General features: G+C 43.8%; 1 protein-coding gene and 1 non-coding gene across 3 annotated transcripts in view; one reads left to right on the top strand and one right to left on the bottom strand.

Annotated features, from left to right (window-relative positions):
* Positions 1-25,000, bottom strand: part of col4a6 (collagen, type IV, alpha 6) — a 92,346-nt gene that overhangs the window by 36,430 nt on the left and 30,916 nt on the right. For both annotated transcript variants that reach the window (XM_068588053.1, XM_068588054.1), the window contains exon 3: positions 2,297-2,371. In XM_068588053.1, coding sequence (XP_068444154.1) covers positions 2,297-2,371 — 75 coding nt within the window. The remainder of the gene's footprint in view (positions 1-2,296; positions 2,372-25,000) is intronic.
* Positions 20,219-20,292, top strand: trnan-guu (transfer RNA asparagine (anticodon GUU)). The gene has a single exon. It is a non-coding gene; the product is annotated as a tRNA-Asn (tRNA).

Raw genomic sequence — 25,000 nt, 5'->3', positions numbered from 1 at the left:
ACAATAAAAAAGTCTCTCAGTGTTAGATGAGAAGATACCACTGTCATGTCAGCTAGTTAGCTTAGCATTAGTGAACAGATGGACTTCATTAACCCTGATCCTATTAATTGTTGGAGTTGTGTTTAGAGGTTTTACATGGAGGTTTTACATTATTGAAGCACTGATTTCTATGTTTAATTTGATATCTAACAAGAGGTTTAGAGGGATTTATACCATGTTTTTATTGATTTGGACCTTGTAACCTGAAACAAAAGGATGTTTGTGGATGCTGGGGCTCAAAGACCTGAAGAAAAACATGCTTGGATAGCATTATTATTAACAATATTATTATTAATATATGTTAATGCTCCGCTGCTGGAATTAAGGAGTTTAGCATCTTCAATGTAGCTTTAAATCCAGCTTGTAACTCGTGTCTTTCACGTTCATCCGGCTCTGAAACTAATGTTTTTCTTTACATTTTAAAAAGAGACGAGCGTAAACGCCGACTTTAACTTTCCACCCGTGAGCTCGAGAGACGTTCACGTCTCTGAGTCACGCCGCCGACCTGCGAGTGCAAAAGTAAAACCGAAAAGCGACAAATAAGCACGTCGCCGCCTGAACGCGGCGCTACAGGAGGTGATGCAGCGGCAGGAGCCGTGTCATTTACCTGCAGGGACCCGGCTGTAATGTAGCGGTCGCTGCTGTGTTATTTACCTGAACGTACACAGTGTGTGTGTGTGTGTGTGTGTGTGTGTGTGTGTGTGTGTGTGTGTGTGTGTGTGTGTGGACAGTAAGTGCAGCCTTCTGTGTCAGACGGTAATTGATGTTTGGATAGCGACCGAGCTACAGCGCGAAGCTTACAGGTAGTCTGCTTCTAGCAAGTTGTGGACACACACACACACACACACACACACACACACACACACACACACACACACACACACACACACAGGAGTCTCAGTTGGAGTTGGTTCTTTTTCGAAAGGATAAACATAGACATAGTTTTTGTCACTCTAAAAGTAGTGTGTATATATGTATATATGTATATATATATATATATATATATATATATATATATATATATATATATACACACACACATATATACATATATATATTTATACATATGTATATATACATATGTATATATACATGTGTATATATAGATATATACATATGTATATATATATATGGATATATATATCCATATATATGTATATATATATATATATATATATATATATATATATATATATATATATATCCATATATATGTATATATATATATATATATATATATATATATATATATATATATATATATATATATATATATATATATATATATATGTATATCCTAACTCGTGTATATCCTAACTCGTAACTCAAGTTCTCCAATAAATGTTTGAATATGAATAGAAATAGAAGCTGTGTCTGCGTCCATGAGTATAAAATAGTACTTCAAGCTTTACGGCCGCTGCACTGAGCTCGTTAACGTTACAGGAATTTACATGAAGCCAGCGGGTTTCTATATTGACGTGTAAAACAACCCACAAAAGCTTCCTCTTAAATGTCACTGCGGGTCATAAATCAGAGATTGCGGCTCCTAAAACACAAACAGTCTGTGAAGACGTTAAAACACGAGCAGCTTTGATCCGCGCTGACAACGTCTACGTACGAGAAAAGTTAATCGAGCTTTTTTTGCCTGTAACTTAATAATTAATATCCCCCAAAAACAGTTCACCTCAACTGAATCCAGGCACAGGAACAAATGCAAACCACTAACTTCACGCCCTAAATATAGCACAATGAATGTGATAATTAAAATATGACGATGGATTGACATCGTCTTTCTTTCATGGTTTGATGTCGTGTAAAAAAACAGATAACCGCACTTCCATTTGTGACACGATGAGGTGTTTGTAGGTGATTGGCGTCTGTATTTGTGTTGTGGGCGGGGCTTTGGCTGGTGGATATATTAGGTTTAACTATGTAGTTAATTATAACACTTTAAACGCCCCAAAAACAGCTCGTTATAAATAAAATCGGCTGAAAAAACAAGTTGTAGGTGGACAAACATCCATTAGCCAATCACACCACTGATATCCTGATGAATAAGACTTTGTGGTAGCATATATATATATATATATCAACGGGTTAAAAGCAAGCAAACGCATCATCTCTGCGTGTGGAACAAGAACTCATAGAGTGTGTTTTGTGTGACAAATATGGAGTGAAGATGCTCGCTAACAAAGACCAAACATCTGCATCTTGTGGGCCTGAATGTGATGACTTCACCGTGCAGGACGAGACTCACCCTGCTGCCTTTCTCTGGGTTGCACCTGCATCCTTCGCCGCAGTTTCTGCCGGCACACGGCTCGTCTGACGTACCCTGCAGAAGAAGAAGAAGAAGAAGAAGAAGAAGACGTTAATAATGCGTAAGGAGAACATTTTGGACGTTTTGGAGCTTGAGCGTTCAAGCTTCCTCCTTGTTTTGAGCCACAAAGAGATGGAAAACGGAGGCGGAGCTGGAAGAAAAACACCCCTGAGTCATGAGGATGTGACGAGAAGTTGCATCAGAGAGAAGTTGGCAGGGATTTTAACCGGATTTAGCAGATCCAGTCGTTGCTGAGTGAAAAAGTGCATAATTCTTTAAAAGGTGGATTTAATTATGCATCAAACAAAACGTGTACGACCAGGTTCCTCTTTTGTGTTTTCAGCCTTCACCTGTTCTCCCCGTAGCCGGGTTCATCGCCTCCGGCTCTTTACTCTGATTAGTAGACACACAAAGCAGCTTTAAGGACAACCAGAGTCCAGCGTCACAATGTCACTGCGACCAGAGGCGCGCTTGTTTTCTCTGGGCGAGGGGCGGGTGGGCTTCATCTTTTATCAGGAGGAAGCATTTTGTAGTCGACTTCAGTTTGGATTGAGTGACACACAAGGTTTAATCTCAGGGGAGGAACTCATAATCTGCTAAATTGAGGATGAAAGAGGACAGATGTTGAATTAGAAGACGTCAACGTTGAAAATGTTACAGCAAAAATGGACAACGAGTCCATATAGTTCTTTTAGGAAAAAGAAATATGCCGGTCGACCATCATGACTTTTATTGATGTGTATGCATGCATGAACATAAATGCATTGTAAAAAACGTCAATATTTTAATAATCCTTGTGTTTTTCGGTTTGTTTTAGTTTTTTAAAACATCTGCCTCTGGGCTGACTCTGGCACATTTAACAGATTTTGTTTTTATTAATGTGCACTGTCTCCTTATTAAATAACCCATTTAAACACGATTGAAAGCTCCAGACTATGCAGCTTGAGTCAGATCCTACATCCATAACACTTAGAAACATTATACAAAAAACAGACAATTTCATAATTTACATCTTAAACTCTTTGCTCATAACTCTACATGTGATAATAATAATTTAAATAGTTCATATATATATTATTACAACAAGGACAAGCAAATTATAATATTGCCACAACTTCCTCGGGGACGGCGTTCGCTCAGTTGCGAGATCTTTTTATTAAAAGTGTGCACAGTAAACACACTTCATCACCGTCTGTGGCTCATGAACTACAGACTCGCGTCTGTGTTCATGGTGGCATTCCTGAGATCTGACCGAACATCACGCTGTCAGACTCCATAAGCAGAGCGCTCCTATAAGCTGACGTATGAGTGGCTTAAGCTCACATGTGCGAGCCTCTTAAAAACCCCGACGCCATCTTTCCACTCGACGGCGAGCAGATACACGCGTTTTCTTACGACGTATCTGTGCGTTTGAAGCGTTAAACGCCGTCAAGCACACAACTGTTCACACACTTAATTACCTCGGATGCAAACGTGTCATGCGAGTGCATAGTTTTGAGGGCCTGTTTGGGGTCAAACTCAAAAGGTCGCGGCCGGCATTTCAATGTGATTAGTGGATGAAAGGGTGCTGGCAGGGTGGAGGAGAGGGAGGAGGGATAAGAGGGCGTCGACTGCGGCGTGATGGAGGTTCAGGGGACGGGGGTGGCTGAGGAGAAAGTGCGGGGCGCATTAGTTCATGCGACCACAGCCTGTGAGTGCTCGTAATCACAATAATCGAGGTCAAGGGCCCTCCAGGACCCCCGTAAGTAGTCATCAGATGGTCTCGTCTGGGGCTGATATAACAAGAGCCTGGGAAAGACCGGTGGGAAGACGTCTAATAAATGCTGAGTTGAAGAGGGAGGTGATGATTGATGGAGCAGCCATGCACAGCGTTTGTGTATTATATCAATAAACAGTGTATTGGTCTGCTTTTGAGGAATGTTGATCACATTTTATTGATATTCTCAGGGAGAGAAAGTACAAATTGCACTTAAGTACACATTTGAGGAAATCCCTTTACTTCTTTACATGAATGAACTCTTTAAAAAGCCTCTCGGATCAGCTGTTTAATGCATCGTCATGTATCGTACAGTAAAAGTTGGCTTATAAGACCGTAGCTCCCCGCTGTAGCCAACTAGCACTGCTGCTAGCTCTCCGCTAGCTCCCTGACTACCACTGAACAGAGCGGGATCAAGCTAGCAGCAGCGCTAGCTGGCTACAGCTAGCGGAGACAAGCCTTTAAGGTAGTAGCGGCTTCAACCCGACTTCTAAATATATCTACTTCAGGGTTGAGTATTTTCAGGGGGGTATTAGTACTTCTCAGTACGACATTCATTAAAAAAAAACGTTTTTATACAGCTCGATTTTACGGATCACAAACTGGCCTTAGAGGGCTTTTCAATCCAAAGATGACATCCTCCGTCCTCGGACCGTCGCATAGGAAAAGTAAAAACTTCCCAATCAGAAACATGCGTGATCCCGGTGAGGACGGAGGAGAAACGGGAGGAAAACACACAACAAGGAGAAAGCGAGCTCGGCACAAAGTACATGAGAGAAAAGGGAGAAAGAGAAGGAGGGGAAAGGTCAGCGGTGTTGCTCCTGCTTTCTTCCCTCTGATCTCCTCCTCTCCTCTAATCACAATGACAGAAGGAGGGCAAGAGAGGGAGAAAGTGAGCAGGGAAACACTGAAATTTGGGCTAATGGAGGGAGCGAGAAAGCAGAAAAAAGAGAGCGGGTAAAAGAAATGGACGGAGGCCAAAAAGAGAGAGCAGCTCAAATGAAACTTCTTGCCGAAGAGGCGAAAGAAGAAGATGCTAAAAATAGTAAAAACCATGAAAACTATTAGGTGAAGGTTTAAAAATGAGGCAAAAGAACGACAAAAGAGCTGCGCTCTCTTAACTGCCATCTCTATATCACGTTGCTCTTATTATTCAGCTCCATTGTCCTTTTTGTTGAGGCATGAATACCTTCTCAGGTATTGTCCAATCAGAGCGGGCCGCCTCAGATTGTCATTGGCCCCTGCAGATGCATTGTTCTGGGATATAATCCAGTCTCCACCTGAGCGGGGCGGAGATCCCAGTTCAGTTATCTCCTCGTCCACACCCAGAGCTGAAGAGCGAAGGACAATGTGGGCAACCAGCTGGCACCCGAGGGAGAGCGCAGGACGTGTGATGTGGCGTCGAATACAGGCAATAAAGAGTTATTGTGGAGGTAAATATACGCACATTGGTGCAGGAAATGCTGCATGGGTACACACAAGCTACCCCAGTACTCATGCTAAATTACACCTGAAGTTGAAAACACGTCAATCAAAAAACTATATTGTCCTCACTTTGCTTAAACTGGTCATGGTCCTCACATGGATGGAAATACAAGAGTAGACATACACACACACACACACACACACACACAGGGCAGTTCAATATCGACGCTTGGTGCTCGTCTTGATATTGACGATGTAAACATGTACTTATTAGACTTCAGTACTACAGTAAACTTGTTTATAGGACTGTTATCTGTTTCTAAATGCATTTTATTTTATATTCCATTGTCAATTTAATAGGTTTCCATTTCTCGCACCGCGTTGGTTGTTGTTGTTTGTCTAATGTATGCACCGCCCGCCAAGAAATAGTCCTTCTATGTGCAACATACCTGGCAAATAAATATTTCTGAATCTGATAGTGTGAAGCAAACCTTTTAAAATCCAAACAACGATCTTTTCTTAAATCTAACCAGGTAGTTTTGTTGCCTAAACCTAACTAAGTTGTTTCCTGTGAGAGATGAAAGTTTATTGGATGTTTCTAAACCTTCGTAGGAGAAGATAGAACTAATTAGGTGTCACCTTTTGAGGATCGGTTGTTACTTTACAGGCGTACTTGATTAAACTTAAACGCCCAACCGTTCAAAATAGCGCCGTGGTGGTTCTGCCAAAAAAGCCATAAAATATGACGAGTACCGACGAGATCAGGTTTCTCCGGGCTACATTCTTCCACAAAGAACAAAGAGGACAAAGATGTGAAACCCTGGTTTCACAATATGAAAGCTACTTGATCGTGTAATCATCTTACACCCTCTTGAAACACAACCTGCGAGTGTGTTGTTTTGTAATTTTGGTTGAAAAGGCCCTTTATGCTGCGAGGGGTTCCCGAGCCAGCGAGGTTAAGTTAGAAGGAATGTAAAGCGGCTGCAGGGTCGGGCTTGTACGGATACGGTTGCGGTGCTGCAGACTCGTACATTTGCATATTCGCTCGCCCCGACACGGCGTGATGGAACAGGCACGTTCCCCCCGATTCGTCCGCGCGGATTCAGCGGCTTCTTCCACTCCGTCATCCGCCGATTACGCAGCTATGTGCCTCTAAGCTCCGGCTAATGTTCCCCCGATCCGCTCATACTTCACTGTCCAAACACTTTCATGTACGAGCGTCTCACCGAGGACCTTTTTTCTTGTATTTAAACGCCGCTCCAGAGTGGCAGCTAACGCGGCGGCCGACGCCTGGACTTGCCTCGTTCATTCCTACGGGCTCGGCTGATGTTATCCGCGTGCAGGTTGAGTCTATAGGGTTTCACGCGGCGGCGCGGCCGAGACAACAGCGTGACCAGGCAGGACAGTTTGTTTTAAAATGTAAATGCAAGAGCTCCGTTTGCTTCGTATGTTATAGAATTCCTCGCGTTTAACGTGTCGGTGGCGGTTTACGGGTTTAGGAATGTGTGATCCTTAAAATACCTCGCTTTGCTGCACGTACACGCCAATTGCAGTACTAGTATGTTCAAGAAATACTGAGATAACGCAGCTTCATTCATGAAAACGTGGATTCTCGTAGTGATTTAAAATGCAAAGCATTAAAAGTTAAGCTAGGACTTAGCGTCGAGCTAGCTGGAAAACAGCTAGCAAGGCTGTTAAACATATTTTCCCTCTAATCATTTTGTCTAATAGTGAAAAATGCCAACAAATCCTTTCTTTTTGGTTCCAGCAACAGTCAGAGATTTTACGTTTAAAGCTACAAATCCTCACATTTAAGAAGCTGGAAGCAGATAATCAGACATTTGATTTGATTACTCGAAGACTAGTTTCGGCGCTAATCTCTCTGAGCCGCGTTGTGAGTTGTGTGAGCAGCGGGGGTGAAGAAAATAAAAGTTATACTCAGGAAACCGACGGAAAAAGACGGAAAAGGTCAAGTTCAAAGTGTCTGACTGACAGGTGAACTCTGGGAGTTGACGTGCAGGAACAAGCGCTGTCGTCAAAAGACAAATCACCTTGAATCCTAAAGTTGACCCTTCACGCTTTCCCTACCAAGTGAAGCACAGAGATTGTTTTCTTTGTCAACCCTCAGCCTGCCAATCAGCATGTCCCCGCATGCCGACAGCCAATGGGAGCGCAGAGGTTACTCCAACACCTGCCAGTCAAAATAACATTGCACAATACAAACCCACGAGCGGAGGAGCCGCTGCCGGCGTTCGACAACAACCTCACGACCGAGTGACTTTTGGACGTGACCCTCGTTACATTTCACCTGCGCCTGAACCCCGACGATGAGGAGCGACTTCAAGAGGAAGAGCACGCGAGGAGCGAGAGGTCGTCGCCGCTCACGCAAATACAGGAAGGAAGAGAGCAGCGGAGGAAAATGTGCAGATAAGAGGAGGAAGAAAGAGAGTCCTCTCATCTCAAACGTCCGTGTTATGTCTTCCCTTCGTCCCCGTTCTTCTCTTCCTCCCCTCCCCGTCATATCTTCCCTCCTCTTCCTCCTCTTCCTCTCTGGTCCATCTGTGACCTTGACATCCGCCACAGGAGACCAACCAGCTGTGTTTGGGCCTCCAGCGTTCCTTCGTCTACTTCTGTTTATTCCACGCCGTGTGTGTGTCTGTGTGTGGACAGTGCACATGTCCACGTGCGCCCCTTTGTGTACTTGTACACAAAGCTCACGTGCATTTCTGTAAACGCACTCCCCTCCTGGAGCGAGCAGGCCACCCAGCCGGAGTCAGATCATCCATAACTCGTGCAGACAGCGGAAAACTTGCGGCGCTAAAAAAACTCGACACAAACAGGACGTCGCACACACACACACACACACACACACACACACACACAGACACAAACGGTGAATGTAAATCAAGTTTACCGATGAAATGCTTACACTTCAGGAGATGGACTTCCCTTTTATGTCTACTTTTTGAAACAGTTCCAAAAGACATATTACAGGATTACGCAATAAAATGAAAAAGTTTTGTGGAATAGCGAAATTTCAGTTTGTGTAAAATGCTTCAAACGTCAGTGTTAAATGTTTTGTATTCATCCTTTAAAGGATTGTACCAGAGATATTTCTGTTTATATGTTTTAAATCACTCTAATGCATTTTTTCCACGCTGCCGTTGGCTTCCATTCATTTTTGCGTGCTTTTAAAATCACTCATTAAATTTGGGAGACTTAATTAATGCATCACGTTTGACATTAAACTTGCATTTATTGTTATAGGGTTATGCAAAGCAGGCAAATCACTCTGTCCACAAATGTATTGCCGTTAAACAATAAGTCTCAAAATGTGAAAATATTGTGTGGAAATCAATGGAGTAGGAAAATATATATATATTTTTAAATGTATGCCGCAAGAGTTTATGGAAAAAACAAAATACAAACTCTTCCTTTATAAGAACGGTTGACATTGGTAGTCATGAACTTTAAACCCAGATGCATTGTGGGACGAGTAAACAGTAATGGAAATCTTCCTCTGCCTTTCCCAATCTCTAATCCAGTTAAAGCTTCATGCTGCGCAGCGCTTTAACGTCTCAACGTCTCCGACCGGCTGCACCATGCGGCTCTCCTGCAGAGTCAAAGTAAACTGAGATTAGTTAAGCTAAGCTAAGCTAAGCTAAAGCCGGCGCTGACACGGAGGACAGAGACAGAATAACAAAAGGCAGCGGGATATATTGCATTTATATATCCTCGTAAATCCACCGGAAAAACAAAATGAAAAACAAAAAGGAGATTCAGAAAGGGTGAAATCACATCTGACTGAGCCGTAAATATGCGACGCCTCGGGGGGGAAATGTTTCTCAGCGCATGACGAGATCTCACAATGATGAAGAGATCTGACACAATCCTGACATTTCAAAGCTCCCAACACATAACAGTCTTGATAATTAAATAGTAAATAATAAGTGGCAGCCAGACGGTACGTGAGCACTCAGAGCACACCGGTGGTCAAGGTGTCGATACCACGATGAAAATACAGTTATGGAAGGTAACTACGTTCATTTATGATGTTTTACTCACATTACACTTGCTAGTATTTCAACTATATGTTACTTTATACTTCTATTCACCAGAGGGAAATACTGTAGTGTTTTCACCTCAAAATGTAGTATTTTCGGTCTTTACAGATTATATCAATTATTAAATATGTTTTAACGTATAGAAAGTAAATTAAATAAAGCCTGGCTGCAACATTAAAGTTATGTACTTTTGTTGCATCATTCATTAACATTCACTTCCTGTCAGCTGATCTCTTTCACATCCACTCAAACAGGAAGTAAACTGGTTTCAAACTGTGGAATGGTTTATGAATTATAATCACATAAAACACTTATATGTTTAAATATCGTCCATTGTGCTGGCTTGCACACACACACACACACACACACACATACACACACACACACTCTGACTAAGGTTCGTGCAGTCATCATGGAACAGGAACATTACTATTAGACAGGATTAAGACTCTACCTGCCGAGCCTTGTCGTGTGTCTCTCTCTCTCTTTTATCATGTTTTTTGAAGAACAAAATGAACTCGGGGGCGAGAGCGGGCACGCACGCCGATCAGGAGTGAAGCAACAAGTGTGTCTGACTCCCCCGGTGCAGGTTTAATGTCGTGCATCCTCAGCTCTCGGGCCCGGCTACTCTAAAGATGGACGTTATCAGCGAGAGGACGAAGAGATGAAATGTGAGTGACGCTTTCCCGATCACCGATTCCCACTTGTGCCACACCTCGCCTCTTTTAATGGGCGCTGACCTCGCCATGCAGGCCGAAATCAGGGGTTTGCAGTGACCTTTTAACGGCTCGTCACCCCCAAACACACAAAATACACATATGCAGGTTACTTATAGAACGTTTCTTCACATCGCACCCTGAAAGTGTAAATCTGTGAATCATATAAGTAGCAGCTCCTCCTGTGTGGGCAGAAACACTGCTGCCCTCACGACCGACAGCAGCGTGAGGGACGTCACATGATCTATTAAAGTTCACCCTGACCATCGGCATTCAGATAACGAGCCAAGACGCTCTCCGCATCGTGGGAATATGAGCTTCCGATCGGGGTTTGGTTTCCCCGCAGCTCTAAATGCACAACGGTGACATCAAAATAAACCCAAACCCACCAAGTATAGAACAGCGGCGGGTCGCTTTTAAAAGTGGAGGCCGGGTCAACGAACTCTGCAGAGTGCCTGAAACACCTTTTCACCTTATGTTCGGTAAACAAATGCAATAAATATCTCAACGAGAAACACAGAGACATCATTCGTTCAGAGCGACAATGCAAGTGGGATTCCCCCTGGCCTGCAGCGGGTGTGTCCATTGTTCCAACGAGCTGCGCCATCACCTGTGGAAATGATTCATCATCACATTTACGACCTGTTGAAACTCCAAATTGATGAGTACATCCTGCAGCGTTGAGCTCAGACACTCTTCAGGAGCTCTTCGGCGTGCCGACCATCGAACGTGCAGCTTCACGCCGGCTTAATCCGCCAATGAAACAATGAAAAGAGCTCAAGAGATGTTTTGTGCAGCAGAATCTGCAGTTGATGCAGACGGATGTCACAGGAGGAGACTCCAAAACTAACCCGCGAGCCGCCGCCGCTGTCCGGAGACAGAAGACGGGATCAATGGAGCAGATGAAATGTGTGTTTGGGTTTAAATCTGCTGTAAATTACACACCGGCAAGCTAACAGCAGCCCAGACGGCAATGGAATGGAAGGATCGCGTCTCATGCCCTGACTTGTGAAATTAGACAAAATTCACGACGATTAAACTGTAAACAAAGCTGCTTTTTTAAAGGTTTAGAGGAAGGAGGAAAAAAACACAGGCATCTGCAGAACTAGATCAAAACTTTTGAGGTACAAAAAGGTATGTAGAGGGACACGTTGTGCTGACACTCGCTGGAAAGGTGAGCATTGAACACAAGACCTCCTGAAAGTCAGAGACACTTCATGTCCTCCGCGTGCAGCCACGTCAAGGCCGCTGCATCCGCCGTTAGCTAGCGTCGCTACATCCTGCGTTAGCTAGTGTCACTGCATCCTGCGTTAGCTAGCGTCGCTACATCCTGCGTTAGCTAGTATCACTGCATCCTGCGTTAGCTAGCGTCACTGCATTCTGCGTTAGCTAGCGTCACTGCATTCTGCGTTAGCTAGCACCGCTTTACAAGTCCTGACATATATAATCTATATAATCTAACCCAGTGAATTAGATACCTGAGTAAAGTTTAACACATTTAGAGACAGTGAACACGAGCATCTGGGTTTGGTTTTCGTCCCGCTACTATTCTGCTTGTGCAACTTGAAGGTATTATCACTCTTGAAAATCAGCTCCTCTTCCAAGTGTAGACAGAACAAAACTTTATATCTGACCAACAAAAAGAGAGACTTTGTTTAGGGAGAGTTTGACAAATCCTCCAGCTCAACAAAGACATGAGTAACGTGACACAACAAGACACAACTTACAGTATCAGACCACATGGAAGTGTTTATGATCAGATTACAATTATCGCAGTACAAGCCGAGAGCCATAAGAGGCTAAAGATAAATATTTACAACGAACATTCAGTGTTGTAAAACTGGAGGCTCCATTAGTGCGGCGGGATGTTAACATTGGCTGGTTGAGTATGAACAGAGCAAACTGCTGAGCGGTAAACACAAAATGAATTTGTCAGACACTTAAAACGTCAGAAATCAATAAAGGAAAGATGATTTGGTAAAGACTTGTTCTCCTGAGCAGCGCAGACACACCTTTGTTTTCCTAAAAGAAGATTAAAATAAGGATAAAACTAATTAAAGCGATTTCCATGAGGCTTTTGTTGGTGGAGAAAATACATCCAATTTTTTTTTTCATTATAAATTGTCTCTTGACTCTTACACAAGCTGCTGTAACCTCAAATAAACCAAACATGTCCAGTCAAGGACATGAGTTTACACGGGAACAACGTCAAGAGAGCAGCCACCGCTTCTGAAACGTCAAGCCAACGCAAAAGTGTCTTAAAACAACATTATTTCTACTGGCCACCAGGGGGAGACTCCTCCGGTTGTATAGAAGTCTATGCTTCATGTGTTAAAGCTGCATTCTCTCTCCTGACCACCAGGGGGCGACTCCTCTGGTTGTATAGAAGTCTATGCTTCATGTGTTAAAGTTGCATTCTCTCTCCTGACCACCAGGGGGCGACTCCTCTGGTTGTATAGAAGTCTATGCTTCATGTGTTAAAGCTGCATTCTCTCTCCTGACCACCAGGGGGCGACTCCTCTGGTTGTATAGAAGTCTATGCTTCATGTGTTAAAGCTGCATTCTGTCTCCTGACCACCAAGAAGCGACTACCCTGGTTGTATAGAAGTCTATTTGAATAGTATATTCATAACTTAACAGCTCCCTAGTGGAGGAATTCAAGCGAAAACCTTTCATTATGTTAAATGAGTAACACTCTCGCCGGTTAATCATCTTAAAACTTCCCCAAAAACTGTAAATGTGTGAACTGTGGGAAAATATAAATGATTTCAACACACAAGCTGGCTTGTAAAGACACACACACACACACACAAACGCACATGAGTGACAGTGCCCACCCTCTTGATAAGTGCTATGATAATCATACCCCTTTGAAGTTCGCTGAACTCCCCTCGCCTGGAGGGGGGAAAGAGGGGTGCATGGAGGGATGGAGAGGCAATGGAGTGGTAAACCGATAAACAACGGAGGGAAGCAGCGGTAAGAAGTAATGGCTTCCAACAGGTACAGATGGAGGCAGAGCGTGGATGGAAAGTGGGTGTAAATGGTGGACACATGGGGGCCGGTGAAAATAATCTTCCAGAGAGATCCGGAGGGATCTAAAGATGGAGGAGGGGTGAAACAAGATCTGGTTTTTGTTCCGTACCTTAGAGCGACAAAAAAAAAAAGGAACGAAGAGGGAAATACACATGTATGTGGAGAGAATATGTGTGTGTGTTTTTTGTCCTCGCGACACAATGGAGACGGCAATTACGCATGTTAGAGGGCAGAAATGTGAGATGGAGCTAATGTCCCTCAGAAGAGTTGTGTCTTTACCAAGAGGCCTTCAGGGACAGACACCGGCGTAGTTTAGGGTTTCACACGAACAAACCAGTGTAAGCTGATCGGTGGGTCCCCCCGTGGACATACATACACCGCCATGTGTGTGCACATGTGTGTCTCAGGCCGCGGTCACGCCGATTGGCTGCCTGACCCACCGTGGCAAGATTTTTTTTTTTACTTTGAAGCACGTCCAAAAACCAATAAAAAACGTTTTTTTTAACAGATTAAACAAACAAGAAATGGGCTAGCTGTCACTGAAGAGGATTTCAGAACCTTTGGACAGAGCCAGGCTAGCTGTTTACCCTGGTTTCCAGTCTTTGTGCTAAGCTAAGCTAAACATCTCCTGCCAGGTAGATACCATAAAAGTCGGGTTACAAGCCGCTACTACCGTCGGTGGTTGTCCACGCTGTAGCGAGCTAGCGCTGCTGCTAGCTGCCCGCCACTGCCGCTAGTACTGCTGCTGCTATCTCCCTGTTGTAGCGAGCTAGCGCTGCTGCTAGCTCCCCGCTGCTGCTGCTACTGCCCGGTGACACCCACCGAAGGTAGAAGCAACTTGTAACCCGACTTTTACGGTAGATATAAGAGCGGTATTGATCGCCTCGTCTGAAGCAAAATGTCAAACTATTCCTTTAATTCTTGTAATTGTCTCGTACTGGCTAAGTATGATGGTGCAGGTGGAAAATGACCCAAAAATAACTAGCATAAATAACTGTTTGTGTGACATCCTCTTTAAAAAAAAAAAAAAGAAAAGCCACAGAGTCACCGAGCCAACGTGCACCTCGGGTTACCTCGCCGTATCCCGCCGCCCTGCCAAACAACGCCTGGCGTTGCCAGCCGCCTCTCTGCCAACCAGGACCTATTTTTAGCAACGGATGTTTCGCTAACAGAGCTGCAGCTTCACTCCTTCGCTTTTTTTCTTCTTCTTTCCCTTCCTCTTTTCTTTCCTTTGTCGAGGTGGTGCGAGTAGAGTGTTGGTGGTAATCTGGACACAGGTTTCACTGGAGAGTGTGTGTTAGTTTGTGTGTGTGTGTGTGTGTGTGTGTGCATGGTGGTGTAGTGGCTACCACTGTCACCTCACAGGAAAAGGAGCCCTATCTTAGGTTGTTAAATATATTTTAAGCTATGGAGTTACTCAAATTTGACTCTATCGTTATGTCTCATCCTTCCATGCATCACGTACTTTCCTCCAACCACAAGTCAGATTCACCCTTAGTGGCTAAAGTTAACCCGTCTCGCCAGACACATACCTTCAAACCTGTTTGATTTGTGAATTATCAGGGGATTTCATTCATGAGACAGACATAATTGCCCTCTGCTGACTCACTCTCCATCCGCCGCATTCATTGTGTCGTCTGGCTTTTGCCGATTGAAGTCTTATTGTGTACAAAATAAACAGCAGAGCGAGCGTTTCTCCTGTGGCTACTGTGCAGTCAGAGAGATTAAAAGGGTTAAACTGGGAGCTCTGATTCATCTCTGGGTGTGTGTCTCTTTTCCTTTTGAATCTTTGCCATCTCCAGGATCTCTGAGTTCCTCTTTCTGACCACAGGGGGCGACGTGGAGACGGGCAGACAAGTGCACAGGCGGAGGACAAATTCCACTCGCTGACCCCAAACAGACACACCGACACACACCTGGGCGAGCCGGCGGCGCTGCAGGGAGACCACATGGACTGCTCCCTCCATTAAATTTAACTTTTACCCTCCAGACTAACTAACTAACCAACAGCACCGGCTCCAGTCTATTAAAGCTCACTCATTATGGTGACTGTATAACGTGGCTGCGGCGTGGAAAAAGAGTGTTAAAAGTCATGTTTGAACAATCTCGGGCGTTTGTTTTAACCTCCATGGAGGAGTAGGCGGGTGGGGATTCAGATTGTGATTCATGATGTTGATATGATCCCTAACTTTCCGCCTCTGCAGGAAGGTCAGAGGTCAGTTTCAGAGTTTCTTGCTCAAATGAATGCAGCAGCGTGAAGGAAAAACCTCTGTTCTCTATGCTAAAAGTGTCATTTTAACCTGTCGAGTGTCACTAACTTTGCATTTAATGGTTTGTTTTCTGCATGGACATTAAGCATATTTCACTTTTTCATGATTAAAAGATTAAAAATAAAAGGTCTAAATCTTGAGATGTGATTATTTTAAAAGCCAAAAACCAATCCAGGGGAGGATTTCCTACATTTTCTTTGTTCTCTGTCCCTCCGCAGGGTCCAGTGGCTCCTCTGATATGACGCAGGCTGTAACGCTAACAGCCTTAGAAAGACATAAAGCGAGTGTGACACCTTTTGTACACGTTCTTTCTCAACAGACTGGTCCTTCAAACTGCTATAAAAAGAGATGAACTGCGTCAGAATAGTTGCTCCGAGTGACTCTGCTCAGGCTGATGTGTGTCGAGGCCGCTCGAAATGTCCATAAATGGTAACGGGGGGTTCCCGAAAAAAAAAAGTCTTGAATTAAGCCGCTCGGGCGCCGCTTCGATTTGGCCAGAGCTCTCAAGCAACCTTGACAGCGACCTTGAGGGTTGTGTTAATGTGCTTTTTGATGCAGAGTCTTCTCGTTGTCTGAAACACGTCAGCAAGGCCGAAGAAGAAGCAGGAAGCATCTCTAAATATTCTCGTGAAATCTCTTTCTAGCTAGCGTTAGCTTAGCGTAGCACAAGCACAGAGGGAAAAAAACATGTATGTGCTGCCGTCGGTGAAGCTTATATTTTGTTTTTATTTGTTTTTTTCAATTAGAAGCATCCAGGCTAGCCGTTCACCCGTTTACATTTTCTTTTTTATAATGCTAAACTAAGCTAACACAACATGGTTATTCACAAAGACACGACATTGATACCAATCTACTCATCGCACAAATTCATTTCCCGGGACTGCCGATTTATCTCTTTTTTTAAAAAATAACACAAACACAGCGTGTAGCCGCCTAAATGTCTCATGAAACTTTGTGCGCTAACACATGGTGCGATGGCGGCTGTTTACAGAGGGCCACCTGTTGAATTTGGAGGAAATCATGTTCAGCCTTCACAAATACAACATTTAAAAAAAATGTTTCTGCGCCTCAGAGGTTGAAAAAACAAGCAGGAATGCCGAAGGAAAACATACAGAGACACAAACACAATGTAACCAGGGTGCGAGTATGTCTTCTTATATGTCGCCTGCAGGCTAAAACTCCCCGTCCTGCCATGCGAGAGACTTCCCCCTCCTCGCTGTCGTCAATCAGCTTTTCAGCAGCTCCCGGAGCCGCATGGTGAGGTTAAAATATCACCCAGACGCTCCTTCTTTTGTGATCTGATCCACCTCTTTCTCCCCCTGCTAAACACACAGAGTCAGGCATGTACTTCTGCATGTGGGAGAGGAGACGGGGGGAGACGGGGGAGAGGCCGGGGCTGCTGGGAGAACAACGGAGTTACCTACAGACCATTAGACTTTGATGGGAACCAGTAAAATACAGCCTGAAGCTGTGAATGGGGACGCATAGAAAGGAGTGTAGGGAGGGGAGGGAGGGAGGGAGGGGGGAGAGAAACTCTCTTTCTCAGCTCAAGGGCGAGCAAGAAAGAGAGGGAACAGGATCATACATGATCAATTACTGGGTTGTGTTTGCAGGAACAAAAGAAGAAGAAGAATGCAAAAATATAGGAAAAGGTTGATGGAAAAATATGAGAATAAACTTCTTTTTTGTTGTTTAGGTTGGGTTATTGTTCAGTTTTATGGAACATGTTTTATGTATTTTGGCGTATTAGGAGCATGGTGATTTGTTTTTTTAATCCATAAATCAAATAAAAATCAGATGCATAGCGAATAATAAACAAATTAAATGCTTCATATTTGTTCCTCCAAAGTGTCTTTGAGTGCTTAGGAAAGTGCTATATAAAATCAAAGTATTATAATTATATATATATATATATATATATATATATATATATATATATATATATATATATATATATATATATATATATATATATATATATATATATCACCTCTGTTCTTTTGGTTTGTTAAATACATTAAAACAACCTATTCATGTTTTGCTCAAAATTCTCACCAAAAGTTCAAAGTTCATTATATATTTCATGGTAATCAGATCGTCACATGACTCTGCATCTCAGTCTTCCTCGCTGCTCGTCTTCCTCTCTTATCTTTTCTTTTATTCCACATAAGGTCGCTCTACAATTCGGTGCACAACGCAGACATACGTAAGAAAAAGAGAGTTTTTCGGCGTATGAACTGTTTAGAAAGCGGGAGATCTCGTTTCATGATGGAGTCATGAGACTCTCCATCATCACACACACACACACACACACACACACACACACACACACACACACACACAGAGACAGAATAATGAGAGAGAATGTCTTTGGCGTCGGGGTCCCGAGGCGATGTGTGTTATTTGTGTGTTCACGTCAAAAGTGAGTCAACATGTGGAGAAAGCGGCTCCTGAGATGAAGCTCAACAGGAAGCCGGTTCTGTGGTTAACGGGGATGAAAGTGGAGCGCTGGAGGTGACATCGTTTAAGGCGATTTAAACGGCTCCTTCCTGTGGATTCGCTTTAAGATGGCGAGGAGGGAGAGGAAGTTACGGATTAGAGAGCCAACGCAGAGAAAGGGCCACCTTCAACAAACAGGGAGGGATTTCTTTGCTTGAGCGTCTGTCATCTTGGGTTTAAAGCTCAATGAATAAAGAAAGTTCAGGGTCCACCGCGACCTGGAAGACCCAAAGCTTCTGCAGCTCGCTCTCTTCCTATTTTGAATTAAACGTATATACATTTGTTTTTTATAAACTGATTCGTAGAGCGACCTTATGTGGATTTAAAGAAAAGATGAGAGAGGAAGACGAGCAGCGAGGAAGACTGAGATGCAGAGTCATGTGACTGATTGTTTCCCATCAAATATGTAATAAACTTTGAACTTTTGTTCTGTACATATGTATGTCTTGTGTTTGGACGTCTCATTTTGGAAATCTTTTATTTCCAAATCTTGTTTTTTCAAAATAAAACTCTTCTTTGCACGTTGACGAGTGTTTCATTTTGAATTAAAACAGTTTTTACAGCCTTATCTTTCATAATTAAACTAGTTTTGCAGGTCTTTCTTCAGGTTGAAACTGTTTAAATGTCTGATTTCAGACTCTTTTTACATATACTTTAAGTGCAAAATCTATCTTTGTACATCTGATTTAAAAAAAAAACGTTTAACTGTGCAACCTACTCTGAAAATGAACCATTTCCTTGAAAATTGACTTGTTTAATTTTCCCTTTCGACAGCCAGTCATGTACAGAGTGCTGTTCCTTCTAACAAATAAACATATTAATCATTTGATGTGTCTTCACGTGAATGAACGCAGCGTTTTTAAATGTCTCCATGTGAAGAAAAGCCCCTGAAAAGGCTCGTTGTACCAGTCGAAACAAAGTCTTAAATTACTCTGCAACACCTTCAAATCCAAGTGAATCAAAAAAAAGGGAAAGACGTGCATGCGCTCGGCGGTTTGCGCGCATGTTTCGGCGTGCAGGAACAGAACTGGAGTAACCCCGGCAGCCTCCCACACAGACGGGAGGGAAATGTCTCTGGTACCTGGAGGCGAGACTGTGTTGACATTACTTTTATTATTAAAAAAACATCAATCTGGATGCCACGACAACTGCTCGCCTGCAGTGATGTTCACAAAGAAAAGGAACCGCAGTCTTTTTGGACTTGGGGGCTGATTGAATTTTGTCGTTTTTTTTTCTTTCTTCTTTTTTCATCTTAAAAGGTTGAAGGGGTTAAAAGCATGTCGGAGCGAAATGAGTTGGGCGACGTCAGACAGAAACGATGCACGCGACGTTCACCACAAAGACCGTGGACGCTCAAGCACGGATTTCCCTCAATCAAGTGATTAAAAATCCAATAAGTCCACGTCTCTCTGCAGCCGGAGCCCCTAAGGAAATCCACCAACACTGACTTGATGAGTAAATGTGTCCATGTCATGGTCTTCCTTTACATGGACCAGGATTTACCGTGGTCCCCTCTTTCGGTATCCAGGCGCGCTGCAATGCCGCCGGCATTCACGTACATCGTCCGCGAGAGTAATTGAACGGTCCGTGACGAGAGCGTGGAGCCGGCGGAGGCCATATATCTGCGTCTCAGTCTGCAGTCTCCATGCGAGGAGCACCGGCATCCGCTGGGGGGGAGATATTTAGGACCCTGCGGGGCCAAAAGTCCGAGAGAAGACGTTGCATTGCACTTGGATACCGAGCGAGCTCCTCAAACGTGTGCTTGAAAAAATGTGTACATGCTCCGCATGCAAGTTATTGCACAGGCTCAACGCTTCTTGGAGCTGTAATTACATTTTTTGTTAGCAGATATGTGACTTGTAATTATCATGATTGCAGAGATTTCAGTTTGGATTTTGTTGGTGGGAAAAAAAGCGGGAAGATGTCATCTTTCTACACGGCTAACAAGCTAATTGCTACGTCCATGGAAAAAAAAAGGACATGAAAGCAGCTGTACAAGTTGTAAGTTAACAAGAAAGATAAGACAACACAAGTATTATCAGGCCTACACCCAGTGTTTATGTGTGAGCTAATGCTAACATGCTAACACTCCCTCACAAGTCTCTGTGGCGCAATCGGTTAGCGCAGTCGGCTGTTAACCGAAAGGTTGGTGGTTCGAGCCCACCCAGGGACGCTTGAATTTATGTTTAAATAACCCGGTAAGGTCATGTTAATAGTTAACTTGGACAGTTTGATCAGGGTTTAAAGGTTAATATCCTAAACTCCAAGAAGGAGTATATTTACACCCGTCATTACTGCCTGTGTGGGTGTCACCAGTCATTAACATTCCCAATGAAATCATATCCCACAAATACTCTCAAAGGTCCAGACTGATCTGGAATGTAAGAGGAGCAGGATGAGGATGTTACTAGGCAAACCTGGAAACCATCTCCTCCTGGCAACATGAACAAACAACACGTATCTGACATGACAGCCGGCGCACTCGACCGGGCAATCTGTTTCTGCCGTGCCGATAGGTGCTCGTTTGGCACGATCCCATCTTGATCTGTTCTGCCACGGATTTGTATTCAAGCTGATTGTTAAAGGTTGGGACACAGTTTGGAGCTGGGGCGTATATAAATACCAGATTTCATGATAGCATAGATGTATTTGTTAAACGCTGAAGGACAGGAATGGTTTCTTTCAGGGTTACATTTCCTTTGGGATCGGTACAGTTTGCCAAATCTGACCCAGAAGACTTTGTGTAAGATCAAATTCAAGAACAAACATGCTTAATTAGAGTCTGAAACATGTTTAAATATGGGATTTCAGAGAAGAAACCTGCTGATTTATGTGCAAGCACCTTGTCAGATGACAAAGAAATAGTCTAAATATAGATCCCTTTGTAATCACTAGCAATCTATGTTTTTGTTTTTGTGTCTCAAAACAAGATATTGCAGCTGTATTCAAACAAGGAATCACTTTATCTGATGAGTGACGTGATATCAGGCTCACTATCACTCTCCCGCATCCCTTCAAGAGAATCGTTTACGAGGCCCTTTGGTCCTTCTGTGGGACGTTTTTTTTTTGGGGGGGCGATTGACAAAAGTGCAAAAACATTTAGAGACAGTGTGTAAGAGTCAACGTAGTTCACTGCATTCAACTTCCTCTTAACTCTGACTGATTATATCTGAAATTTGTTGAGTCTGGAAGGAAGCTCAGCCAAGATGAAGTCACACGAAACACCTGTTCAGCGGTGTGGGAAACACTGAAGAAATGGACATTGCTTGGCTTGAACATGGGAAAGCAGTGAGGGTTAAATAGTTAATAACTAGAAAAGCAACTGAGGGGAATCACTGTCACTCCTTTGGTCGATAATCTTGGCTCTAAATTCTTCAAATGCAGAAAAACAAGCTCTTTAGAAGCTTAAAGAATCTCTGATTTTGATCTTTTTGACTGGCAAGCTAGTCCACACATCCAAGTATCACCTGCTAAACCGCAGTGTTTTCTACTCCACACGCTAGAGAGGATACAATATGATTAAGCTAAGCTAATTGGTACTCCTAAAGCCTCTTTTTCAACAACAACCAAGCCAATTGTTTGCAGGCAGGATATAGCTAACAAGCGAAAACAGCTAAAAACAGGCTAACCTGCTACAATCACAAGAAACATAAGTAAAAACATTGTTGTGAGGCGTCTCAACAGGTAAGAAATACAGATTATTATCACGCGAGCACAAAGTGTTGACTGTGTGGGCTAATGCTAGCATGCTAACACATGCAATCTAAACTGTTCACCAAAAGATGAATGGTTTCGAGACCACCCAAGGAAGTTAAAATAACCAGCTAACGTCATATAAATAAATAACCCTGCTAGCTTGTTTACTTCCTCCAAATAGCAAGAAAATAAACGGATGCATGAACAAATAAACAAAGACAAGCGACAAGACAGTGAGGACGAGCTAACGAGACGCTTTCCCGGTCGGGTAGCTAACGCAACAGTATCAATCACGCGCAGACGACGGTGAACCATCGCTCCCCAGGTGTTCCCTCCTCTGATGAGGCCAAAGGTGAGGAGGAGCGATGATGCCCGCCGAGAGAGACGGAGACAAATGGATGACGGCGCCCAGGAAGTGGAGGACCGCTCCCAAACCAGGTGCGCTGCGCAGGTACACTCTGTCGCCCTGCACTGTGTTTAACATGACTGATGCGCACGAAAGGGCTGACCTGGGAGGTGCCCAGACATATTTGTCTCTCTGCTGATTCATCAACCATTGTGTCTCCCTCGCCCCGGCATTAGCATGTCTGGTCGGCCGAGGAAAGAAAAAACTAAATTACCTTCAGACGATTAAAAAAAACAGATAAGAGTTGAGAAAGAAAGAATGTGTGTGTCACTGAAAAAGACCATTTTGGAGACCAAAACAAAACTGTGTAGCCTTCAACTTAAAATGTGATTCATTTCCTGTAAAAGGCTCTAATAATATATAGAACTATGTGGTGTAAAGTCAACTCTATATAGTAGCCATCACCAAGTGTGTGTGAGATACATTCCCCTATCCTGCATGTCTTTTCTGTCTCCTCCAGGGGTACATGACAGGACAAGAGACGTACATAGCTGTCCATCACCACTGTACGAGTGTGGATGGAGTGTGTGTGTGTGTGTGTGTGTCAGCAGCAGGATAGCATCTAACCCAAACACACTTTCCCTTTGAAGCAACCTTTCCTTCTTTCCATTATTATGTCTCTCGTCTTAAACGTCATCCTGTCGTTTCGGCAGCCTTGAAAGTCCTTGAAAAAAATAATTAAGGACTTTCCCAAAGATAAAGACTCAATGTATTTGCTTCGTTCAATCCCAGATCAACAAATGGATGGATTGAATGTGAGTTAAATGCCATTTCAGTGCCAACCCCTAAACTTGACAGTAAATCCTGGACGTAACACTTGGAATCGCATCTGAAAGACGGAAACGCGATCGATAAAAAAAGTTGTGGTTTTGTCACAAGACAACCCTCCTCTGTCTTCATCGGCCTCACCTTTCCCCTCTTCCTCCAGCGCTCTGATACCTGGAACAGAGGGAAAACCTCCGGGAAAGGACGGGGTGGGGGGGTTTCAGCGGAGTGGATCAGAGCGGACCGCCGAGGTCAGGAATGTCGTGTTGTCGGATGCGGGGGAGTTGGAGGGAGGGTGGGGGGGGGGTCAGGATCACTGGGCTTAATGGTCTGGAGAGACCTCATATTAAAGGAACTCCACGTTCCCCAAATGTGGGAATTTGGAGAATTCCCAGGGACAGTGAAGGAGGGTCTGTTGTCTGAAGCGGATAAAATCAGGAGAGGGGCTCTGGGAGATCTGAGAATTCCTGGGATGCTGTTTTTTCTTCTTCTTCTTTTTCTTTTTTTCTGGACAGGGGTCGTTTGTGGCCCAAAGTCAACGTGACGAACAATTAAATGGACAGAAGTCAACGTGACTTAAGGTTTCCCCTTCAAAACGTGGCGTTAATCTTACGTCACTGCTGGCACTTTGTTCTGAAGCAGCCGATGAACGTATGTTTAGGGCTCTTCCTTGTTTTTCGGGGGGTGTTTATTACTGCTAATGCAAGCTGCTTGGTTATTTTCTAGAAATTAAAGCGCTTTAGAGTAAAAAAAATAGCTTTTACGGATCCTTTAATTTGTTTAATATACACTGCAGTTTAATTGGCTCAAATTCCTCCAAATAGAGGCCGTGAAGAAGAAGACTGCTAGCTCGTAAACGCTCACGCAAACGTAGCACACTTTAAGCCAATGTTGTACTTATTGAGGTACTTCACTGTACAACTCACCGAACACTTTGTTTTGTGTGTAACTGTACATCAAGAAGATGAATGTGCCGCCACGTGACCTTTTCACCGAGAAATACTTTCCGTGGAATTCACCCGAAGCCGACAACAACCTGTCCGTCAGGGAGATGAAGAGGGAACTCCTCTGGGCGATATCCCATCCGCGCGTTCATATCCTCACGCAGGTGCGTCTGCGTGTTTGTTTTATTCTATCAAAGCAGGAATGCGATCGCGTTCGCCTTGAAAATTTCCTGTCCGGTCAAACCGCCGTTACGCTGATGTTTACTCGTAGCTTTCCTGCATATTGACCGTCGTTCGTGCGAGGCTCACGTCTGAAAAGTACCTCTTTTTTTTTACGGTCGGATTGTTTCATCTCGTGCCGGCGCCACAGAAACAAACAAGCATTCGGGAAAACATACTTTCGTACTGACTAGACGGTATCAGAAGCCGGCCCTGTCGCGCTTAACCGTGACCATCTGGGAACTGCGGGGCAGGTGAAAACAAATTGCATATTTTGGAGATTCAACGGCGGGATTTGAGCCTGCGATCGGCCCCAGCAGCTGGCCCCCAAAACATCTTCAAGGTCTTCAAGTTTGCAGCTCAATACAGCGGCTTGCACGCATACACCGTGTGCATCTTGTTACATCTACACTGTACGATATATACAGCAAACAGCTGCCATGAATATTTTTGAGGACATGCGCCATATCAGCGATGCCGTCATTGGTCAAGAAAAAGCCGAAAGTCTCCCAAAGCGATTTAAAGTCACCACATCTGCAACGACGACCAGTGCATGCGGGGCGTGACGGTGCCATTGAGATGGGACTGGAGGCAGGTGTCACAGAGGGGAAAGGTAGACTGGTAAGGCTGTTGCAACATTTGGGGAAAAAGCTGGATTCAACAAAAGCTTCTGAAAGCTTATCTCCTGGAAATTCCCTCGAGGTTTGACCCTTCACGTGCAATCGACGGTGAGCTCCATGTCCTTGCAACGTTGGACTTGCAGCAGCTGTGAACATCTGCACCAACAAATATGAATCACTGTCATGTGAGAGTGAGATTGATGTGGCTTCAGGAATGAACATCAACAACAG

Source organism: Clinocottus analis, unplaced genomic scaffold (genome assembly GCF_023055335.1).
Source record: "Clinocottus analis isolate CAN_PGR_092001 unplaced genomic scaffold, fCliAna1.0.p SCAF_21, whole genome shotgun sequence".
Taxonomy (NCBI): Eukaryota; Metazoa; Chordata; class Actinopteri; order Perciformes; family Cottidae; genus Clinocottus; species Clinocottus analis.
Note: the sequence above shows the minus strand (reverse complement) of the source record. Positions and strands in the feature narration are given on the sequence as shown.